Source organism: Hydra viridissima, unplaced genomic scaffold (genome assembly GCF_058129835.1).
Source record: "Hydra viridissima isolate aposymbiotic clone 2 unplaced genomic scaffold, HvirCarnegie_v1 scaffold_9, whole genome shotgun sequence".
In the NCBI taxonomy this organism is placed as follows: Eukaryota; Metazoa; Cnidaria; class Hydrozoa; order Anthoathecata; family Hydridae; genus Hydra; species Hydra viridissima.
This window is the reverse complement of record NW_028324308.1, coordinates 5,360,711-5,376,931: the sequence shown is the minus strand read 5'-3', so window position 1 is coordinate 5,376,931 and position 16,221 is coordinate 5,360,711. Positions and strand designations below refer to the sequence as shown.

General features: G+C 29.5%; 1 protein-coding gene and 1 long non-coding RNA gene across 3 annotated transcripts; both read left to right on the top strand.

The window, feature by feature from the left end:
* The first annotated feature begins 6,391 nt into the window (after nt 1-6,391).
* LOC145185307 (uncharacterized) lies at nt 6,392-14,036 on the top strand. 2 transcript variants are annotated; one of them, XM_090097771.1, is made up of 11 exons: nt 6,392-6,672; nt 6,784-6,915; nt 8,071-8,224; nt 8,480-8,544; nt 8,777-8,951; nt 9,057-9,266; nt 9,436-9,643; nt 9,728-9,817; nt 10,063-10,259; nt 11,870-12,007; nt 12,163-14,036. In XM_090097771.1, exons 1-11 carry the CDS (start codon nt 6,538-6,540, stop codon nt 13,968-13,970), a joined length of 3,312 nt encoding a protein of 1,103 aa, XP_089953897.1. In that variant the 5' UTR covers nt 6,392-6,537; the 3' UTR covers nt 13,971-14,036. The 2 variants fall into 2 exon arrangements, with proteins under 2 accessions (XP_089953897.1, XP_089953898.1); XM_090097772.1 differs by lacking the exons at nt 6,392-6,672; nt 6,784-6,915; nt 8,071-8,224; ... (4 more) ...; nt 9,728-9,817; nt 10,063-10,259 and adding an exon at nt 11,331-11,672.
* A 115-nt stretch (nt 14,037-14,151) lies between these two features.
* LOC149883697 (uncharacterized) lies at nt 14,152-14,724 on the top strand. Its single transcript, XR_016455655.1, has 2 exons — nt 14,152-14,237; nt 14,499-14,724. It is a non-coding gene; the product is annotated as an uncharacterized LOC149883697 (long non-coding RNA).
* The last annotated feature ends 1,497 nt before the right edge of the window (nt 14,725-16,221 follow it).

Genomic DNA, 16,221 nt, shown 5'->3' with positions numbered 1-16,221 from the left:
TATCATTTATAAGATAGAGGACTTATAAAATCCATCAAAAACTCCTACCCTTTTTTTCTTCAGTTTACAAATCTCTTCGTCAATATTTCATCTGGAAGCGCGAGGCAAAAATACTGTCTTCCAGTTTGACAGCCTTCAAATCATTTTACATCTAAATTAACTTTTAACAGCGACCAATGGTCTCCGCCTCCCGATTAGGAACAGCCTCCAAAATATTTTGCCTCCAAAACAAAGTTCTGGTGATGACCGCCAATTGGGAGACGGAAGCAACTGGGGGCGGATGTCAGAATATAATACGGGCAGAAAACTTTTTTGGAGACAGCTGACAATGACTGCTGAAGAAAAGTGGAGGCGAGAAGATTTCCGCCGTTTATCGACTCTAAGTCCACCTATAAGTCAAACCCTAAATCTTAGTTTTTGCAATAAAAGATTTTTTTTTTTTAGTTGTTTGCTGTATTAATCTTTTTATAAGTTCAGATATGCTAATTCTTATTTGTATAAGATATTTAAATGCTTAAGTTATAAAATTATTTCAAAAAATATGCTTAGTATGCCTGGGGTTTGTTGATGCGTGTTCAAATCAGCATTGCTGTATGTGTAATAAGGGATACAATTAGTTTAAATTTTATTTTATATGCTATATAAGATAAAATATAAACTAATTGTAACCCTTAATTTGTATCTATTAATTTACATGTAGAATTTAAATGTGGAGTTCCACTCCGTATGATAGAGAAAAAAAGCTTAAATGTAGATATGTTGCTGCTAATATTGGTGTATGTTTTTTATCATAGATAAAATTAGAAAAGCGGGTTAGTATAAATTCATTAAATTGTGTTTATTTTTGTTATCAATAAAACATTTGGTTAGAATCGCCGTTTTTTTACGGGGGAAACATCCGTAAAAATTTTAAAAAGGTTGCGATGATAAATCAAAAAGGTGAGTCCATTTTTTTTTTTTTTTTTGTTTCACTTGATAATAATCGAAGGATTGAAATGGTTAGAGTGGTGTTTGTGAAGCCAAAAAGGTTGAGCATATAACGATTTTGTTTTACCGGCAAATTCGTTTGGCCTTCAATATTGCGGTAATTGTAACAAAGTGGGTTTTTATGATCTATATTGAAGACATGATTAAGGTGACATAAATTATTCATTTTTGAAATATTGATCGTTAATTCTTTTACTATTACAGAAAAGTTAGTGATTTTTAAAAGTTTATCTTCATAGTTTTTAAAATCCAATTAGAAAATATTTGATAAAACATTAATTCTTGATTCTAACAAAATTTTCGACTTATTGCACAGCAAAACTTAAGAATAAAAGTTAAGCATTCATGTTCAACATCCAGAACGATCATCTGCATCAAGTGCATCATGGGAGTATTAATAATTATAATACCAGTAATAAAATGTAAGATGTAGCTTCGTTTCCAGTCTCTCAGAATTCGCCAAAAATTTTTAACATTTTTAAAGTTTTCAAAAAAGTTTACAAGTTTATTTAAAAATTATCGAATCAACTGCCTTGCGATTGTTGAAAGCTCTGTTATTTTTTATCAGCAATATTAGATAAAATGGTAAGGATTAACTTTAGCGTCGTAGATCTCAAAGGAAAGAAAAGTGTCAAACAATGTAAACTGGTTCAATCCGCATTATGGCATTCTCACAGAACAAATGTTGTTAACACCGAATGGATAGCGCTGGAATTTAAATGTAAACAATTTTAGTCAAGTTGTGCGCCATCGTTCATTTTTTGAAAGAAATAATCTACCTCTAAACTGGTTAATTTTGCTGTTGTACATGTGGTGCTTTGGTTTTACACATGTGCAAATCACTCGAGAGTTTTATCTCTCCAGAAAAATTATTATACACTGATGCAACTTGTCAAAGAAATTTGTGAGCAGCATTTAGAAAAAAATCCACAAAAACTTGGAGGCTTAGAAAAGAATGTTAATCCATTAGATGGCGAGATTGACGCGTCGAAATAATTTCGCCAGAAATATCATCATGGTCACTGGCGGCAGGATAATTGAGCTTTTAGGGCTATAGGGAGGCATTCGGGACACTCCTGTCTTGTAGAGATGTGTGATAGACGTTGAGAAACACTACCTGGTAATTGACTAATCTCAGATAGTTGGACATCTTATACTGATACCAAATATTCGGAATGTCATTTAGAAACATGATAAGATTGTTCACCAAAGGAACTTATCGATCCCAATGATCCAACTTTACGCACTCAATTTATCGAGAACACGTTGATGCGAGCGAAGAAGAATTTGTGCTGTCAACAAAGGACCAGTGGGCCGCTTTTGCAGTCATACATAGCTTAGTTTCTAAAAATAGTTAGTGAAAAAAAGTTGGTGAAAATAAAAGTATGGCAAAATAATAAACTGAATTTCAAATACATTTTGTAGCACATGTTTTTGGGATTTTCATGGAAAAATTTATTTTGAACAATTAATTTGTTTTTTTTAAAAAACCAAAATAGTTTTTAATAAAATATTGTAAATAATGATTACATTAAACAATAATGATTAAAGCAATAAACTAGAACATAAATTAAAGAATTTTATTTTACATTATTCTAGTTTATTATTTAATATATACATATATATATATTAAAGAAATTATTAACTTAACAAAATGGACATTTTTTTTTTAAACTGTACTCAATGTTTTTTCTTTTCTTTCGAAATTTACGATGCTAAAGTTAATCCTTACCATAAAAGTTATGATTCTTTAAAAAGTTAAAAAGTCCAATCTTCAATCAGTTAAATAGAAAACTTTTTCATTAGTTTTTAAACTCTGTCAAGTATGAAAATAAAGTATGAAATGCAGCGCAACTTTATTTCAAATGTTTAAAAAATCTCTATCAAAATCAAAGGTTTGTGAAATGTCCATAAAAAGAAAAAGAACTCGAATTTTTGAATATATATACACCAAACAGCAGTGGAAATGCTGTCTTCGATACTGTCCCAAATGGTTTGTACTGTCACATATGTTCAATATGTTATGTTACATATGTGGTATTTGTAATGGTAAAATATTCAAAAAAGTTATTTCAGCTCAGCATTAAGCGTGCTTCTCAAATGCAATTCAAGGAAGTTCTTCATATCAAAAAGTGGAAGTCAAAAGTGATGCAATACAAGAAGAAGAGAAGGAGCAACAAAGAAAATATTATTTTCAATTTGCAGAACTTGATTGAATAATTTATTATCCATGGTTCAACAATTTTTAAAAACGAAAGATTCAAAACTCAAAGTTTTAAATGATATTTTTAGAAATAAATAAAAATTAAACATTAATAGAATTTCTACAAAAGAACCTGCCAAGTTTGGCAACGGACGAACTATAAAGACAAAGTTTGAACTATACTAAAAAATGTAACTAATAGCTAAAGAATTTAAGGTGTTCACATGGAAGAGCTTGAAATATTGACTGTGCATCAATCTTGATATACAAAAGTACATGCTTATTGCCTGCTGTTACTGATGAATTTTAAAATGCTTGGGGCATATAAGATAACGAAAGTATAAAAGTTTTATGTCAAGAAGGACGAGCCTCAAGATGTAGTATTTAACTATTTTATGTGACTAAAAGCGTATTTTTGTTTAAATAAACCAATTATACGAAACTGATGATGAGATGTTATTTTTTTGATGTTTTTCTTTTACCGAAAATAACTGGTAAGCCACCTTTTTTCACCTAATTTTTTTATCGTTTTATTGGTAAACTTTAAACACTTTAAAAACTCAATCCTGCTAGTGAGTTACATAGTTTAAAAATTTGTGAGATAATTTAATGTTCATTAAACTTTCTCAGTGGGAGATTGGTGCTAAATTAGCTTTTCGATGACAAAATTTACATATGATGCAGATATTTATTAGTCTAATGACATTTTACGCCTGCGAAAGGTTAGGCTTACGAAAGGTTAGGCTTATGAAAGCTCACGAAAATTACGGATTGGGCTCATAAAAAAAGTGTAAAGATCTTTTGTTATCTTGTACTAATTCGCGTAAGAAATAATACAAGATAGAATCAAGGCATTCTATTTCTAATGCGAAATAGACCTTGTGCTATTTCTCGGTTACGAAGTTAGATTTTTCTTCTATTTGCTTTTTTACGGTTATGAAGTATAGCTCCTTTAAGCTCCTTTTATGAAAAATAATCTTATGAAAAAACAAAAATGCGAAATATAAAGGTTACTATTTACAAACTGTGTCACAAAGGTTATGAAAACTTGAAATCTCATCTTAACACTAAACTTTAAATTCGAATAAGATTTACATGGCCAGATATTTTCACAGCATACTTGTAGTTTAATCTTAACTAGGTACCTGCCTAGCTAAAACGATGCAAAACTAACAAGTCCAGTCCGTTTTAAAAAAATAACTAAAGTTGTTCTAATTTGAACATCAGTATTTTATGCTACGCTTTTTTGGTTCGTTCCTATAGGCTTGTTTCTGTCCGAATAATATAGTCAATGTGTTGCAATATATATTTTCGTCGCTTTTACGGAAACTTTCTTCAGGTTTAACGAGAAGAATAATTTGAAAGATTGGAAACTTAATAATTTTCTTAATTTTATTTATACACCTTTGCTCTTAAAAACATTACAAACATAAAAATGTTTGATTTAAGACTTTGGTTTAAACAAAAAAAAATTTGGAAACAAAAGTCATCCATCGATTGAAATCTTCGCATTTAACTCATTTAATACAAAATTAAACGAAAGATTACGGTTTGTTTTTTTTTACTTCAAAATCGATATGCAATTCTATGTCGAGTAATATCTTACCACGTCGGGCCGTCAGTTGTTAGGACGATGTAAGAAAAAAATATAAGGAAAAAAAAAAGACATCGTTGTGGGTGCAAAAAACTGAACTTAAATATATTTCAAGAAAGATTTAAACAAGAAAATGTAGCAATTCTTAAGAAAAGAGAGAACTTTTCAATGTTTTGTTTACGTAAAGCTTCCTTATGAAGCCTATAACACTTAAAAGCTATTTTTTTCGCTTTAGCTTTTTGGTATTCCGGTGGTTTGTACATACACTAAATCATATATCAAAAATCATTATTTTTTTAAATATTTTTTCTTGCTAAAGAATACGTGCAACTAGAAGAAGTTTTCTATCTTCATAGTTCTGAATGGCAATAGGAAGATTTGCTGACGCAAGTCTGTAATTGCGTACACGCGCAAATCAAGTAACCGCTAAGACTATCCTTGTCGACGGTTGTTTACAGATGCTAAAACTAAACCTGTTTAAATACATTTTACTACTAATAGTGTAAGATACGTGCCGTTATAATCGATTTATTGTGGTAAATTTTTTGCATAAATATCTTTTTGTGGTACATTATCCATAAATAACACTTATTACAGTTTAACTTTTGTGAGGATGTGTAAACGGACCATTAGCCCTCCGTAATTTTATACTATCAATTTTCCACTGCTGCAAAATTCAAAAACCTAATTCCAATTGATTTAGAATATTAGAAAAATTATTAATTCTGCATCGAGTGAAGTTATGCGGTGTACGTTCTATGAAAGATGCACCAAGAAACCTATACGTCAGTAAACGTTTTGCTGTAAACAAAGATCGTTAAGAACTAAGTTAAGTTTTGATTCAACATTTCTGCGGATACAAGTTGTAATGAAAAATAATAAAAGTGACTTTTAGTATTTAATATTCTTAGGAATGTTAATTGATGATAATATTTTAAATTTTTTAACTATTTATAAGCTATTTTAACTTTCTGAAACGAAATTTGTAAACTAAATGAAAATAAAATGTTAATAATATTTGTCTAAAAATAAAATGCAGCATGCCAAACCTCACGGTACCCTGGTAGAAATTTTATTGATATAAATAAATATCAAAACCTAATGTTTATATAAATTAAAATTGAAGCTCTAACACAAAAATACTTCTTTTTCTTGTACAAAACTACTATGAACAACGGCATTATCACAAATTAATTAATTTCAATTATTTTTAACTATTGTGAGAAAAGTAAAGTTCTTAAAATTCGATTTTGGATGAAATCTAAATTTTATCAAAACTTGTAATGACCGCAGGAATGCTTTAAGGAACACAGCTTAAAAAAGATCGCAATTTTTTTTTTTTTTAAATTTATATTAAATTCTCTTTGAACAAAAAATGACCCTCAGTAGTTTATAGTTTAAGTATATTGAACATGGTAATTGTTTAACTTATTTCTTTCATAGCTTCATCTCACATCATGTGGATCAACAGAAAAAATTAATCTGGCTATATTTTACAAAAGCAAAAGTAAACTATAGACTTAATTTAGTGACATCTAAACCAATATACTGAAAAATAATGCAAATTCTTTTTTTCATTGTTAATTCTTCTGAAGCGATAACTTTTCGGACTGTGATGGAAATCCAACTCCCGTAGCAACAGCATCAGCCGGCCATGTTATTCTATTTAAAAGGGCATGAAGTTAGGGAATTAGGGAATTCAATCAGATTTACCTTTCACCTTTTTTCTTGATTATTTACTCTTATTAGAGAAATGACTAATAATGAAAAGTATGAGGATGATGAAGAAAATGGTAGTCCGAGAAGTTCATTTAGCACGTACTTAGCGGAAGGTGCCACACTATTCAAGCAGGGTGAAATTAAAAAAGCTATTGAAAGCTTTAGCCTAGTATGAACTATCTATGCTATAGAAGCTTTTATTAATTTTAATTAGATTTATCAGTATACATTTGTATGCATAAGCATATATTTGCTAAAATCTTTATTGGGTTTTTCCTAGGCACTTGAAGTACAACCAAATGATAAAACCTGTTTGGTTGCTAGATCTAAATGTTACTTAAAACTTGGAGATCCACAAAAAGCTTTGGAAGATGCAGAGGCTGTTCTTAGTGATAATAAAAATTGTATTAAGGTATTTTTATTCATATATTTTAATTACTTGAGTTTTTATTACCATAAAAAGCAACTTTTTTTGCAGTTTTTTAAGGAAAAAAAAAATCATATTTGGTTATTAAGTTCTTTAGATTTACACCAATTATAATTATTTGGATAAAGCATAAAAATCAATACCTTTTATAAATAGGTAAATGTTAAAAACAACTCTATTTAGTTAATTTTCATTTAACAATATTTATTCTAATTTTTTAATTGCAAGTTAAGTGAAAAGGTTTTACTAAATCTTTTACAAATAATATTTTAAAGTCTCTGACTAGCTGTTAAAATCTTGCTTTATTTTTATTTGAAAATTAAAAATATAGATAAGAAATGATAATAAAATTGAAATAAGTTTTATTTAAAAAGTCATTTGAAAGCAAAAGCTTTTAAATCAAATTACTTGAAATTTTTTTAAAAAGAAGTATTTCTATACCACCACATTATTGTTGAGATCTATATCTAATTATACAAAATACATTTTAAAAAAATGGAATCAGTAGTTCAACCAAAATTAACCCTTTTAGCAAAACCTAACTATATTAAATCCAAATTTGTGCTTAAAATCTAAAACATGTTGTTGTGGTTTTTTTTAAAAAAAATTAATGGAATTTAATTGTGTTTAATTGGGATTTCTAAAAAATGTAAGCTACTGACACAAGTGTTTCTGGTCAAACAGCATTTAAAAGACTTAAAATACTTTGCTCTTCAATTTTCAATTTTTTAAATGGTTGTTATTGTGTTATAGTTTCAAAAAATCTTTTATGAACATTATGTTGTTCAGTTCTGTGTAATAACAAGTATTTGATGGTTTTATCTCTGTATTTGCTGAATCTGTACAAATCCTTTTTTTTTTATTTCCTTTGAAATCAAAAGGAAATTAACTTAACAAATCTCCAGTCAAAGACCATCCAGTGTTAAAATAATATCAATATTAAGATGTTTTAGCAATGGGCAGTATTTGATTAGTGATTGGTTTTTTTTTTTGAGCATTGATAATTATACAGATTTGTATATAACTTACTTGCATACATAGTTACGTTCAAATTCTTATTATTGTTCTACTTATTTTAGGTCTTCTGTAATTAATATAATTTGTTAGAAGTTTATTGCACTTATGAAATATAACTTATAGGGTTTATGTAGAAAAGCAGAAGCATTGTACTGCATGGGGGATTTCGAATATGCTCTTGTGTACTACCATAGAGGGCATAAGTTACGTCCTGAACTTGATGAATTTCGTTTGGGAATACAAAAGGCTCAAGAAGCTATTGATAATTCTATAGGAAGTAAATATTTTTTATTGCTTTATACACTGGATACAGTTAGTTTATTAATGTATATTGTTTGTTAAATGTCTTTGTACATGGTCCTGAATACAAGACTATTGTTAACTGCTTTATATTGCAATTAAATATGTAATATGACAAAGCATTCTTTTTTATTTGTTTTTGATCTTCTTTTTTTTAAAACTTCTTACTTTAAAGTTTTAATTAAGTGCTAAAAATCTTAAGTATTGCGATGAATTTAAAAATCATTTTTAGATGCTGCAAAAATTAAACTGGAAGCAAAAGGAGATCTTTCATTTTTTGCTAAGCAAGATGACCTTGTAAGTTTCTATTGTTAGGTAGTATAATATGAGACATGCATTCAAGTGTTACACAGATTCAAAGTTTTATCAGTTTATAGGTTTTTATTTATAAACAAAGGATTTTTGTAGTTGGTTCTTAAAACAGGTTGTTTAAGGTTGAGAAAGATATAAAAGGATACCAAGTACTATGATCATTTTTTGTTTTATGTAGATAGTAATTTAATGAAATTTAAATAATTTTTTTAAAAAGGGAACCAAAAAGCGTGGATATTCAAAACCTGCTCCTGTAATCAAGCTAAAGCCTGCTATTGCAAATCGAAACAAAGATATAAAACTAACAGCACCCTCAAAAAAGACTGTTAAACAGCTTCTTGGTGAGCTTTATGCAGATAAAGAATACCTTGAAAGGCTTATGGACGATGATCGTATGTTGTATATTTTAATATTCTTTAATGGGTCAGATGATCTTCAGTGCAGATTTAGATAAAATAACTGTTCATTCTATAATAAAAAATTGATGTATATTTTAGATTTTTTTAAAAATAACACTAAGAGTCCAATATATGATTTGGTTCAAAGTGGCTTGAATTTTTTGGAAACGAGAACTGAGTTTTGGAGGCAACAAAGACCTATTTACGCTCGTAAGAAAGAGACCTGCAAGTTAAAATCCACAGCAAAAAAAAAAACTAAGTCTGATTTAGGAATGTATGTGTTACATCAATTGGAAGATATTGATCAAGGTATTTAGATAATATATTTCATACAAAAGTTTCAAGGAAATTAGGTAATGTTTTCAATAAATAATTTTCAACATTTTAGAAATGTAAGTTCATTTTAAAAAGGTATTAAAGCAAATGTTGCAATTCAAGAAACACATTTAGAAAACTTTTTATTTAATTTTTAAATAAGCTTTAGGCAATTCAGACCCTGAACGTGGTCTTCGTCTTGCAAGAAATCTTTTGAAGTTTACAAAAGAAATAGATGAAAAAGAGTTGCCTCATAAAATGGAAGTAACAGCTAACATCCATTCGTGTATTGGAAATGCATTAATTGATCTTGAACAGCTCCCAAAAGCACTTAAACATCACCAAAGAGATCTGCAACTTTGTAGGAAAAAGTATGAGCATTAAATTTCAAACATTATAGGTATTTGATTTAATTTGTTACTGATTTTTTTTTTTTTTTTTTTTTTTTGATTAAGTGAATCTGATCAAATTGGTATGTCACGTGCATTGGGGAATATTGGTCGAGTAAATGCAAGATTGGGAAAGTTTAAGGATGCAATTCAAAAGTGAATCTTGTTTCTTTAAAACTATTTTTTAAGTATTCTTGATAAAGAGTAAAATAGTAACTATTACGTTGTCAAAAATAGATTTGCTCTAAAATATTTCATTTGATTCTCAGAGATAAATTATTATTTAATTATTATTTAGTATTTTCAATTATAAAAGACATTTTGTTAATGTTTCAATGATCAAGTGATAAAAAAAAACAACCATTAAATAAAGTTTTTTTAATATGTTTATATTATTTTAGCTGGGAGGAGAAAATCCAATATATAAAGAGTCCACTGGAAGCAACATGGCTCTACCATGAACTTGGTCGCTGTTACTTAGAATTAAATAACTTTGAGGCAGCCATAAGCTACGGAATGAAATCACTTGTAGCAGCTAAAGAAGGCAATGACAATGTCTGGCAGTTGAATGCAAATGTTCTTATTGCACAAGCTAATGGTAAGGATGTTTGCGATACTTTTATGGTGTATATTGTGAACTTTATTGATTATAAAATTGATTTTTTTTTTTTTTGGAAAATGGCATTAGTGTATTATGCAGTGGTTAAGAGAGTATATCAAGGGAAATATATATTTTATGTATAAGTTATTGGTTTTTTTTTTAAGATTTCATTTCAATAATGTGAACTTGCCTGTTATTTGTCTGTAAACAGACAGTTTGGTTGTAAGGCATTTGACATAAAGTGTTATAGTCAATATTTTGTTTAAATTAAAAATCTTCAGAATGTTATGTTTTTTATCATTTCTCATTTCATTTAAATCAACCAACTTGATCTATACATTATGTCTACTAATCTAGTTTAATTGTTCTATTCAGGATTCGATCTTTTTCAATTAATTCTTACTGATTATTTTAACTAAATCTGCCGTAAAACCATCATCACTCATCAAACATACTCATCAAACCATCACTCATCAAACCATCATCACTCAACGATAAGAATAATTACTCTAATGTTTGTGTGTGTGCGTTAACTTTAGTTATAAAAATGTAATAGAAATAATAATTCCGTACTCTAACCATTACTTGTAAATAATTATAAAAGTAATCACTGTAATAAAGCACAAGAGCATTACGAAAAAGTGCATTTTGCCAAAAGTCTTGTAATAACACAAGTGATAAAAAGGTCCACTGTCTTTAATTGTATTCTATTAAGTAAAAGCGTGACAGGCCATCTGAGAAGAATTGTCTTATTGTGACAGGCGATTCGAGAGAAAAAAACATTAATGGTAAAACATATAGAGCAAAATTTCATGTTTTATCTTTAATGTAATTTCCATCAAAGATTTTCTAAGTATAGCTTTAATCATATTGCTAATTCTGAAATGACTGCGTTTTAAACGTCATTAATGAAATAAAAAACACGAAATTGTTGCATGATCGATCAATAATAGTTAATAACGTTGATAAAAGATGGAAAATATTTGTCGACCATTCATTTTTAAACTTATTAACAACATTTGCCCTATTTGTATAAGTTGACGAAATGATTTTATAACTTTCGATGTTAAATCATTTAAAATCATCAATTGGAAAACAGTTTGCGTTTTGATTAGATTTTTATCTTCCCGTTTTTCTAGGTCAGCTTTGTTTTGAAAGATAAGAGTTTCAAAACAACATTGGCCTAGAAAAAGATGTTTGTAAGTGTGTTTTTATACGCTTGCGCGCGTATACGGATAGAGAGAGGGAATGAATGTAAGAGGCATGAAGCCTGAACTAAAATATATACTTCTCAACACATTTTGTATAAAAATTCTTAAAGCTCGTGCTGATATGTTTAATACATTACAACTTTTTAAATGTTTCAAAATGTTCCATAAAAATCTTTTTAAACGCACCAAATATTTGCAGGTATTTTTTTTTTTTTTACATATATATAATTTTTTCGGTTATTTCGATTATATATTCTTTTACCTTTTTGAGCGAAGTTTGGTTGACAAAGAAAATTTACCATTAAATTAGTCTTTCTATTTAGTTTATAAAAAAATAACAAAAAATTTCTATGTTCTTTTTTTTTGCAAATATTTCAAAGAATTTTTCTTACTTAGGAAACCTGACAGATTTTGATAAAAGTGTTGCAGCATTCGAAGAAGCTCTCAGTCTAGCAATAGCGATGGCAGACAAAGTTGCAGAAACAGCTGTTACTAAGGCTCTGTTTGACATCAAAAGAAAAGCTGAAATTCACGGTTAACGATTTTTGTTTAAAAAAAATTAGTGCATAATTTAAATAGATGAATTGGTATACAAATAATTTAGGCAAAAATATAATAATTAAGGCGTAAGCTCGACGCGCACACATCACAATATACTACAATCTTTACAAGTTTGCTTTAAAATACAGGTCGCTTATGTTCAAGGGAAGCCTATAAATCAGTCAATTGCGATAAAGGCAAAGACGAATGTGAAGAACCAATTTCATCTGTCGCGGCTGAATCGCTTAATGAAAATCTGCTTGATGTTGGAGAATTAAATTTTTCAAGCGACAGTAAGTATTTACTCGATAGTGATTTCGAATCAGGCAGCGATCAAAGAGAGTTAGACCATATCACCAAAAGTTCACATAGCGACTCAGGTGCAATTGAACAACTGGAGGAAGTTGATTATTTTTACGATCCTCCACACCAGGATGATTTAATAAATGGTTGTGAGAGTTTAGATGAAGGCAATGTTAAAAAAGTGGCGTCAGAGGAAAAGTTTAATAATGGCCAAGAAGGAACTTTGTGTTTAATTGATGATGTGGCGGGAATGACAAATCTGAATGAAAGCAACGGTTTATCGGAAGAACCATTAATAGCTTTGGACGTGAATGAACAGGTTGAAGTCGTTAAAGAAGAACTCGATGCTTTTTCTGATGCTGAAAAAAATTTAGCAGAAGAAAGCTTTCGCTTCACTAAAACTAAAGAAGCACAAAACGAAAAGAATTCAGCAGAGGACACTATTTGCTTCGCTAAAGTTAAAGAAGCACAAAACGAAAACAATTTAGCAGAGGACACTGTTCGCTTCGCTGAAACTAAAGAAGCACAAAATGAAAACAGTTTAGCAGAGGACACTGTTCGCTTCGCTGAAACTAAAGAAGCACAAAATGAAAACAGTTTAGCAGAGGACACTGTTCGCTTCGCTGAAACTAAAGAAGCACAAAATGAAAACAGTTTAGCAGAGGACACTGTTTGCTTCGCTGAAACTAAAGAAGCACAAAATGAAAACAGTTTAGCAGAGGACACTGTTTGCTTCCCTGAAGTTAAAGAAGCACAAGATGACAAATCCCGAAACGATGTTAACGCAAAAGAATATGACGAAGACAGTTCATATCATAATCAACTTGACGCGAAAGATGTGGAAAGTGAGTGCTTTAATTTTGTTGATATAGAAGAAAAAGATATAACTAAAAATGAGAAAGAGGGAGACGAAACATTTACACTTGAATATAGCTTGAACAAGTTTAAACCAATTGCGAATTTGAGTACAGCAGTACAAGCAGATGTTAATTTGAACTTGTCGGACCACGCTTTAAACAAGAAGTACATGCCTGTTATATTAAACGAATCTGATCCAGATTTGACGAGTAAAAGTTCAGAGGAAGAAGCAAGATTTTTAAGTGAGAAGGAAAAATCGGAACATCTTTTTGAGAAAGAAGTCGATGAAGCTGAAGATGAAATAAATAGAAAAGAAACCGATTTAAAAGAAACTAATGCAGCAACGTTGATTGATACTTTGGGTGTAATGTCGGAAAGAGAACAATCAGAAACAGAAAAAGATTACATAGAAACTCATGCTGAGAATCTGATTAATGAAACAAACGAATCGTCAAAGAAATATGGTACGAATAGCAGCATTGAAATAGTTGAACAAGTCTCAGATTCGTTTGAAAAATCTGAAAACATGATGCAAACGGAAAAGGCAATAACAGAAAGTTCCGTAACTTTTAGTGGGAAAAATAACTCAGCGACAAGTGAAGTCTGTGATGATGGCCCTGAGAAAGTAGAAAATTCAGGAGATTCACCATTCGATATAAAAGCAACTAAAGTAGCCTCGCCGCTGGTAGAAAATATCGAAGAAAAGCTAAACGGAGATGGTGATGCTTTAGAACTCAGCGCAAATCCAATAACGTCTAGTACGATAGCAGCTGTTAACCAAAGTGGTGAAGAATGACTGAATACTACAAATAAATTTTTTTAAATATATGTATATATAATCTGTAACTTATTGACAGTTTCATAATTTTTTTTTTTTTTTTTTTAAAAAAAAAAAAAAGCATTTTCAAACTATATATAAAAATCTTTATCAGACATAATCATAATATATATTTTATTAACCGTAATATGTTTTATAAGTTTTTTTTTAATTATGGTCTTTTTCGCTTTCTTCACGGAAGTTTTGATAAGGATAGCAAAAGTAAAGGATGAGTTATAAAATCAGGTAAAACTTTTTTGTTATTTTGACCATCGAGCTATTTATTCAACAGTCCGCAATACTCAGTAGTAAGTCTTTTCAACGATCATTAAAATAGATTTCTATTTTAAACTCTTCTTAAATAAATATGCTTTATGTTTCTTACACTGCAGTCTACTTACACAGCAGTCAGTTATGTTTTTATCCTTAAATTGGAATTTTTTTTGAAATTGAAAAGTATCTTCATGATAAGCAGCTTTTGTTACCGAATTTCTGATTAAACACTAGATTAGGCACCACCGCAGACAGTTCAAGATGGTATCTTCCAATCCACAATTAGTTCAGGCGCATCGATGTATAAACTATGCTGATCACTTACCTGATACTCACAAAACAAAAACGACTCAAGCAAAATTTTACTGAGAAGGGCGTGTCGCATGAACAAAAAACTTCTATGACCTTTTTAAAATTGTTTTAAAATTTTTTACATACAAAATCCAAGTGTTTTTTTGTTTGTTTGTTTTTTTTTTAATATGTTTGTTGTTTTTGTGTTTTTTTTGGCGAAAATCTTAAACTTCCCATTAGGACAAAATATGACGATTTCTTTAAACGATTATTTAAACAGGAAACTGGCAAAGAATTTCATTCGGTGGGTACATATCGCTGATGCATGTTTTTAAGCTGTTGAAACTATTTGCTAAGTTACAAACGTTATAAGCAATTTTACCAAAATATGTGCTTTATTTGCGCTTAGGCTTCTTGTTTAGAAATACTGTTCTTTTGATTTTCGAATGTTGTTGTTAAAGTTCATCATAGAATACCAAATGTAAGATAAGATATGAGACGCCGAATATGCCCTGTGTTTTGTTAGTCGTCTCAATCAAGCTGCTCTTTTCTATTAATAACGCTTCTTTGTTATACCAAACTTTCTGAAACAATGTTATTGGACTTTTCTTAAAAGTGCACGCATATTGTAATTAATGATTAATAAGTCTTTAAAAGAACAACATTATTCTGTAAATTTTTACAAGCTTGAGTGTTTTTTTATTACCCCTGTCGACAGATTTCTTCTATTGTTGTTTTTATTGAAGAGAAAAATGTTTTGTTTTGTTTTGTTTTTGTAAAATACTAATCGATTTAGAAGTTGGCTTAATTTTTATTTTAATAAGATGTAATAGCTTAAGAAAAATTAGTAAGATATCGTAATTTCGCTTTAATAGCATGGAAAAAATAAACGGATCTCACTTAGCGATGTCCGTTTCTGTATGAGAACTGAGTGTTATGACTAAAACAGATGGTACCAGTTGTTTTTTTTTATTTAAAACAATTTTAAGAGGTGGCGCGAGCTTCACTCTATAACTTTAAAAACCTTTTTTGCAAAGTGTAATCAATTGCTCTTTACTGTAATTAATCAGAGTCAACTAAAGCCACAAAATATGGCTTGACTACAAATGTTTGGGAACAAAAGCATTTGATTTTCTAGACTTAATAAATCAATTAAATCTTTTGTCCTATTTTAACGTTCTGTCTTTTAACAGAAGAACGTGTGTGAATAAAACAATCTTGATTTTCAAAAAATGTGTTGCCTTTGATTAGGTGGCAAGACGTCACAATTACAAAGCCGGCTCCTCCCTTTTTATCAGTTTTCATATCCTTCATGAAGACGATCTGTAGCACACACAAAAAAAGAGCGATTTTTCCAGTAAATAATTCAGTGGGAATGACATCATGTCTGCAATAGCGCTCCTCCTACTAGAAAATTATTAGTAATTTTAAAACCGTCGACGAATAAAAAGACAAATAAAAGGAATATTGTCTTGATAAATACACAAGATTCTATTTACTCAAAACAAAGGTTTTTATTATTATTATCGATTACATCAGCTGCAGTACATTTATCGAAAAGCTGTTAAGCTCTAAATAGTCTAAACCAAAGGAAAACACAAACAGACTCTGCGTACTATTATTATGCACCGATAATTTTACCACTGAAACCAAGAGGTTGTATTTA

Bases quoted from the DNA above. Each gene is read 5' to 3' on its own strand.
- LOC145185307 (XM_090097771.1), top strand. From the start codon at position 6,538: ATGACTAATAATGAAAAGTATGAGGATGATGAAGAAAATGGTAGTCCG. The intron at 6,916-8,070 runs GTATTTTTATTC...TATAACTTATAG, and splicing joins ATAATAAAAATTGTATTAAG to GGTTTATGTAGAAAAGCAGA. The intron at 12,008-12,162 runs GTTAACGATTTT...TTTAAAATACAG, and splicing joins AAGAAAAGCTGAAATTCACG to GTCGCTTATGTTCAAGGGAA.